General features: G+C 45.9%; 1 protein-coding gene across 4 annotated transcripts in view; it reads left to right on the top strand.

Annotated features, from left to right (window-relative positions):
• Positions 1-7500, top strand: part of LOC118122577 (arf-GAP with Rho-GAP domain, ANK repeat and PH domain-containing protein 1) — an 18213-nt gene that overhangs the window by 25 nt on the left and 10688 nt on the right. For 2 of the 4 annotated variants that reach the window (XM_047343664.1, XM_035179372.2), the window contains exons 1-12: positions 1-79; positions 1693-1778; positions 1872-1900; positions 2142-2597; positions 2911-3009; positions 3089-3281; positions 3364-3477; positions 3668-3772; positions 3918-3978; positions 4603-4723; positions 5094-5358; positions 5638-5837. The exon at positions 1-79 is cut by the window's left edge and continues 25 nt beyond it. In XM_047343664.1, coding sequence (XP_047199620.1) covers positions 1693-1778; positions 1872-1900; positions 2142-2597; positions 2911-3009; positions 3089-3281; positions 3364-3477; positions 3668-3772; positions 3918-3978; positions 4603-4723; positions 5094-5358; positions 5638-5837 — 1729 coding nt within the window. In that variant the 5' untranslated portion in view covers positions 1-79. Of the gene's footprint in view, positions 80-1189; positions 1197-1471; positions 1625-1692; positions 1779-1871; positions 1901-2141; positions 2598-2910; positions 3010-3088; positions 3282-3363; positions 3478-3667; positions 3773-3917; positions 3979-4602; positions 4724-5093; positions 5359-5637; positions 5838-7500 lie in introns of those variants that run through there. The other 2 variants (XM_047343666.1, XM_047343665.1) reach the window with 2 other exon arrangements.

Below are 7500 nucleotides of genomic sequence, written 5' to 3'. Positions count from 1 at the left end.
GAACCAGGAAGAGACACGTCAGAGCAGAGGACAGGACCACAGACACAGGTCAATCACAGACAGCTCAACTAACAGACAGGTAAGTCACAGACAGCTCGGCTAACAGACAGGTCAATCACAGACAGCTCAACTAAAGACAGGTCAATCACAGACAGCTCAACTAAAGACAGGTCAATCACAGACAGCTCAACTAACAGACAGGTCAATCACAGACAGCTCAACTAACAGACAGGTAATCACAGACAGCTCAACTAAAGACAGGTAAATCACAGACAGCTCAACTAAAGACAGGTCAATCACAGACAGCTCAACTAACAGACAGGTAAATCACAGACAGCTCAACTAACAGACAGGTAACACAGGTCACAGACAGCTCAACTAACAGACAGGTAAATCACAGACAGCTCAACTAAAGACAGGTAAATCACAGACAGCTCAACTAACAGACAGGTAAATCACAGACAGCTCAACTAACAGACAGGTAATCACAGACAGCTCAACTAACAGACAGGTCAATCACAGACAGCTCAACTAACAGCGTAATACAGACAGAACACAGACAGGTAAATCACAGACAGCTCAACTAACAGACAGGTAAATCACAGACAGCTAAACTAACAGACAGTTAAATCACAGACAGCTCAACTAACAGACAGGTAAATCACAGACAGGTAAACTACAGACAGGTAAATCACAGACAGCTCAACTAAAGACAGGTAAATCACAGACAGCTGAACTAACAGACAGGTAAATCACAGACAGCTCAACTAACAGACAGGTAAATCACAGACAGCTCAACTAACAGACAGGTAAATCACAGACAGCTCAACTAACAGACAGGTAAATCACAGACAGCTCAACTAAAGACAGGTAAATCACAGACAGCTCAACTAAAGACAGGTACATCACAGACAGCTAAACTAACAGACAGGTAAATCACAGACAGCTAAACTAAAATCACAGACAGCTCAACTAAAGACAGGTAAATCACAGACAGCTCAACTAAAGACAGGTAAATCACAGACAGCTAAACTAACAGACAGGTAAATCACAGACAGCTAAACTAACAGACAGGTAAATCACAGACAGCTAAACTAAAGACAGGTAAATCACAGACAGCTGAACTAACAGACAGGTAAATCACAGACAGGTAAACTAAAGACAGGTAAATCACAGACAGCTCAACTAACAGACAGGTAAATCACAGACAGCTAAACTAAAGACAGGTAAATCACAGACAGCTCAACTAAAGACAGGTACATCACAGACAGCTAAACTAACAGACAGGTAAATCACAGACAGCTAAACTAAAGACAGGTAAATCACAGACAGCTCAACTAAAGACAGGTAAATCACAGACAGCTCAACTAAAGACAGGTAAATCACAGACAGCTAAACTAACAGACAGGTAAATCACAGACAGCTAAACTAAAGACAGGTAAATCACAGACAGCTGAACTAACAGACAGGTAAATCACAGACAGGTAAACTAACAGACAGGGAATTCACAGACAGGTAAACTAACAGACAGGTAAATCACAGAGAGCTCAACTAACAGACAGGTAAATCACAGACAGCTCAACTAACAGACAGGTCAATCACAGACAGCTCAACTAACAGACAGGTAAATCACAGACAGCTCAACTAACAGACAGGTGAACTGATCCCTTTAATTTCCCGCCCTGTCTCCAGATGACTCCTCCTCCTTCACCTCCCGTCCCCAAACCTAGAGCTCGTTACAAGACGGCCAGTTTGAGCTCCGCCTCCTCCTTAGACAGGTGAGTTCATTTTGAAATCTATGTAACAAACATTTAAAATCTATGTCACAAAAAAGTTAAGTCTAACTTTAATAAGATGTTTGTGTGTTTCAGGAACGATGACATGGTTCCTCTGAGCAGAGGTAACTCTGAGTTCTCTCTGTGAAAACAGTAGAACCGGTTTGATGTTTGTGTTGCAGCAGCTTTAAGTGTGAAACCAGTTTTAGTGATGATGTCATCTCATGTGATTATAGAACCGATAAAGGCTCTGTCGTATATGTGTTGTATCATTTTGCCGTTGTGTTGCTGAAACTTTTATTCTGAAAATCCACCCTTAGGGCTCTTACTATGAAAGTCCCTGAATGACTGTTTCCTCCTCCTCAGATGAAGGTGCTACTCGTCTTCCTCCTTCCTCCGGCTCCGATAATGGCTTCATCTTCCCAACTCTGGTCAGTGTCACTGACATCATCGCGGCCAACATTCCGTCATTGGCTGAGGTCGCTGCTGCTGTTGGGGGCTCCGCCCCCCCAGACTGCTCTGCCCCCTCTGCCCCCCCCTCCATTGACAGCATAGCTGGCAGCATCACCACTCACATACCGAGCTTAGCATGCACTGCTAATGCTCTGGTTAACCCAGCTGATGCTACATCAAAGCCTGCCTCTTGCCCCACACCTGTGCCTGCTGCTAACACAGGTGCTGCTAGCATTGTTAGCTCATTAGCAAACATGGCCGCTTCATCAGGGATTATTAGCTTCGTCCCTTCAGCCCCACCCCCCTCAGATGGTAAACCCAACTCCCCCGCAATACCAAGGATTGCACTTCCTGAAGACCATCACACAGGTATGTCAATCAATCGGTCAATCAATCAATCAATCGGTCGGTTGGTTACCATGGCAACTGTTTTGCCATTTGTTAATTCAAACTTCTTTACAGTTAAATGTTTCAGTCTCAAGAACCTGGATTATAATCCAGACACTCCGAAATCTCCCAGAAATTGAATTTGATTGGTTGAGTCACAAGGCAGATTTTTAAACATCGTACAAGTTGAACACACAAGTATAAAAGTAACTGACCTCATCCCACCAGCACCCCCTGCAGGTCAAAACAAACACACTCCTCCTGATTGGCTGTTCCACATGTTCTCTCTGTTCAGATGTTGGGGCTCTGTCACATCTGGTTATGTCATCTTTAGACCCGACTGCAGGAGTCATGCTACCTCCTGTAGAGGGAGCTGCTGAACCCACAGACGAAGGTATAGACCCGCACTCACTCCACCCCACCCCCCGCCCCCCAGCCCCAGTCTGACTCCTCTCTGTTGGTTTTGGTTCCAGTTTTAAATCCGTCTCCTCACGACGCTTTAGCCGAAATCCCGTATGTCACCGTGTTGTCTTGTTGGGATGGTGAGGAAGCTGACTCCGAATCATCCAATGAGGAGGAGGATACTGGAGTAAGCCCTGCCTCCTTTGGAGATGATGGACCAATGGGAGGAGATTCCCCCTCAGACACAGCTACACATACTCACAAGTACGTAAACTGTGTACAGTACTGCGATAATTACTACGACCAGAAGTGCACGGCTGCTGCTGACAGTGCTCTGATGTTGCAGGGTCCTGACCAATCCTCCAGGTCGTATCATCCCCAAGAGGCCAGCTCCACCTCCTCCTCGTGCTATTGGCCAATCAGAGAAGCCTGGAAAACGTGTGAAACAGAAGATCCCAAGGTCCGTTCATGAGTCCCATCAAGACCAGGTCAGACCCCAGAGTGTTCCTGTTTTACCCAGGATGCTTTTGGAGCTGAACTGGTCGGTCTGAAGTGGATTATGATTGATGTCATGAAAGTGAAGAGTTCAAACTTTATTGATGTTTGTGTTAAACATACATGTATAATCAAACATCATGTTTGACCTGCAGAGCAGCAACGATCCGAGTGTCCAGGAAGAAGAGCGGCAGCGGAAGTTCAAGTCCACAGAGCGCTGTGGTCCGGTCCAGCTGGTTGGACGTCTGGAAGGGCTTCAGGTACCATCACAGTCACATGTGGGCCCCAGGAACCCCAGGGCCCCGCTTTGTATTTAAATATGTTTATATATATATGTACACAAATATCACTACTGATTTTATATATGATGTATTGACTGATCTGAACGTCCGCTCTCTCTAACAGACACAATGTGTTATGGGCAACTTTGGACGGACAGCAGATGTCTCTGTGGAAGAAACGCACAGTGAGCTTGTCCCTGTCTGTCTGTCTCTGTGTCCCTGTATTTCTCTGTCTGTCTGTCTGTCTGTCTGTCTTTCTATGTGTCTCTGCACCTGTCTGTCTTTCTATGTTTCTCTGACTGTCTGTCTGTCTCTGTGTCTCTGCACCTGTCTGTCTTTCTATGTTTCTCTGACTGTCTGTCTGTCTCTGTGTCTCTGACTGTCTGTCTGTCTGTCTGTCTGTCTGTCTGTCTGTCTGTCTGTCTGTCTGTCTTTCTATGTGTCTCTGACTGTCTGTCTGTCTCTGTACCTGTCTGTATGTCTCTGTGTCTCTGAGTGTCCGTCTGTCTGTCTCTGTGTCCCTCTGTCTATGTCCCTGTCTGTCTCTGTGTCCCTGTCTGTCTCTGTACCTGTCTGTCTGTCTGTCCCGGTCTGTCTCTTTGTGTCTCTGTCTGTCTTTGTGTCCCTGTCTGTCTCTGTCCCTATCAATGTGTCCCTGTCTGTCTCTGTACCAGTCTCTCTCTCTGAACCTGTCTGTTAGTATCTGAATCTGTCTTTCTCTCTGTCCCTGTGTGTCAGTATCTGTGCCTGTCTCTCTCTCTGTCTGTACCTGTCTGTAGAGTGATGGGTGTGTTTGTTTCGTTGACCAGGACCGGTTCAGTGAGGTGTTGTTTCATGTATCCAGTATCACCAACGTGAAGACACAGGACAAAGGAAGATTCACTGTTTACTTCAGGAAGAAACATTACGACTTTATGGCTCATAGTGACGGTAAGAATCACAGACTGTATCGCCCCCCGGTGGCTGGACGAGACGTCACGATTGACAGCTGTGACTGACGCAGCAGCGTTCGTGTCTGAGATGTTTTAGTTTCATATCTGGAGGCAGTGGAGACGTGTCGTCCATCTTTATTCATAGTCTGTGGTAAGAAGAGTCACTGCACTGGGGTCTGCTGAAATGCTTGTTCAACATGTCGTCAGTCCGAGCTAACTCCACCTCTGATTGGATGATCTGATCTGGATCAGTCTGATGTTGCAGCTCAGTGTATAAGCATTTATTTTGATAATCCAGAGTTAACAGGAAATGAAGATGTGAAATTAACAAGATTTCATGTTTTTTTCTTTCTTCCGTCTCCTCTCAGAGGTTCAGGATGGTTGGGTTGCGTCTCTGCTGGCGTCACGAGGCCAGCCAAGCCCCGCCCCTGCCCAACTGCATGGACCAATCACCATTAAAGAGTCCCGGAGTCGCGCCTATGCTGCGGTCTGGGGTCACGATCTCTGGATTTACCCCAACAAAGAGGGCTACCTGCTGGGCGTCGCCTCCTTCTCCGTCCCCCTGAACGTGGCCGCGGTGAAATCTACAGGAAAACACTCGTTTACCCTCATCACTCCATACAAGAGCTTCAAGTACACACCTGTCTGTCTACCTGTCTGTGCACCTGTCTGTCTACCTGTCTGTGTACCTGTCTGTCTACCTGTCTGTCTACCTGTCTGTGCACCTGTCTGTCTACCTGTCTGTGTACCTGTCTGTGCACCTGTCTGTCTACCTGTCTGTCTACCTGTCTGTGTACCTGTCTGTGTACCTGTCTGTCTACCTGTCTGTGTACCACTCTGTCGATCTGTCGGTTTGTTGACGTCATGTATATATTTGTCGTCTATCTTGTCGCGCCCCCCCCCCATACACAGTCTGTCGGTCGACTCTTCGAAGGACCTGCCTTTCTGGTTGGACAGTCTGTCCTTGTCTATCCGCAGTGCTCTGTCCTGCAGCCAGGTGGCGATGCGTCTTCTGGAAAATCCCTGCAACAAGGTGTGTGGTGACTGTGGCTCAGCCAATCCTGAGTGGGCGTCGGTCAACCTGTTGCTGGTCATCTGTCAGGCGTGTGCAGGTATGTGAAGGAGTGAAAGAGTGTATAAGTGAAGGAGTGAAGGAGTGAATGTGTGTATGAGAGAAGGAGTGTATGACTGAAGGAGTGAAGCAGTGAAGGAGTGAAAGAGTGAAAGAGTGAAGGAGTGAAAGAGTGTATGAGTGTATGAGTGTATGAGTGTATGAGTGTATCAGTGTATGAGTGAAGGAGTGTATGAGTGAATGTGTGTATGAGAGAAGGAGTGTATGACTGAAAGAGTGAAGCAGTGAAAGAGTGAAGCAGTGAAGGAGTGAAAGAGTGTATGAGTGAAGGAGTGAAGCAGTGAAGGAGTGAAAGAGTGAAGAGAAGAGTGAAGCAGTGAAGTAGTGAAGGAGTGAAAGAGTGAAGCAGTGAAGTAGTGAAAGAGTGAAAGAGTGTATGAGTGAAGCAGTGAAGGAGTGAAAGAGTGTATGAGTGAAGGAGTAAAGCAGTGAAGGAGTGAAAGAGTGAAGCAGTGAAGTAGTGAAAGAGTGAAGCAGTGAAGTAGTGAAGGAGTGAAAGAGTGTATGACTGAAAGAGTGAAGGAGTGAAAGAGTGAAAGAGTGTATGAGCGAAGGAGTGAAAGAGTGTAGGAGTGAAGGAGTGAAGCAGTGAAGGAGTGAAGGAGTGAAGGAGTGAAAGAGTGAAGCAGTGAAGGAGTGAAAGAGTGAAAGAGTGTATGACTGAAAGAGTGAAAGAGTGTATGACGAAGAGTGAAGGGTGAAAGAATGAAGGAGTGAAGCAGTGAAGGAGTAAAGGAGTGAAAGAGTGAAGGAATGAAAGAGTGTATGAGTGAAGGAGTCAAAGAGTGTATGAGTGAAGGAGTGAAAGAGTGTATGACTGAAAGAGTGAAGGAGTGAAGGAGTGGAGGAGTGAAAGAGTGTATGACTGAAAGAGTGAAGGAGTGAAAGAGTGTATGACTGAAAGAGTGAAGGAGTGTATGAGTGAAGGAGTGAAGGAGTGAAAGAGTGAAGGAGTGAAGGAGTGAAGGAGTGAAGCAGTGAAGGAGTAAAGGAGTGAAAGAGTGTATGAGTGAAAGAGTGAAGGAGTGAAGCAGTGAAGGAGTGAAGGAGTGAAGCAGTGAAGGAGTGAAGGAGTGAAGCAGTGAAGGAGTGAAAGAGTGAAAGAGTGTATGAGTGAAGGAGTGAAAGAGTGTATGAGTGAAAGAGTGAAAGAGTGAAGGAGTGAAGGAGTGAAGCAGTGAAGGAGTGAAGCAGTGAAGGAGTAAAGGAGTGAAAGAGTGTATGAGTGAAAGAGTGAAGGAGTGAAGGAGTGAAGCAGTGAAGCAGTGAAGGAGTGAAGCAGTGAAGGAGTGAAAGAGTGTATGAGTGAAGGAGTGAAAGAGTGTATGAGTGAAAGAGTGAAAGAGTGAAGGAGTGAAGGAGTGAAGCAGTGAAGGAGTAAAGGAGTAAAGGAGTGAAAGAGTGTATGAGTGAAGGAGTGAAAGAGTGTATGAGTGAAGGAGTGAAAGAGTGAAGGAGTGAAAGAGTGAAGGAGTGAAAGAGTGTATGATTCAAGATTCAAGAGTTTATGGTCATGTGCACACCAATTACATTTAGCAGTCGCTGGCAATGAAATGCTTGGTTCACAGGCTCTCTTCTAGCAATGCTCAGAATATTACACAATGAAAAAAATATTGAATAAAAATAAATATAGAAGAGAATAT

This window comes from Hippoglossus stenolepis, chromosome 15, assembly GCF_022539355.2.
Source record: "Hippoglossus stenolepis isolate QCI-W04-F060 chromosome 15, HSTE1.2, whole genome shotgun sequence".
In the NCBI taxonomy this organism is placed as follows: Eukaryota; Metazoa; Chordata; class Actinopteri; order Pleuronectiformes; family Pleuronectidae; genus Hippoglossus; species Hippoglossus stenolepis.
The sequence above is the reverse complement of the archived record's forward strand: the minus strand, read 5'-3'. Positions and strand labels throughout refer to the sequence as shown.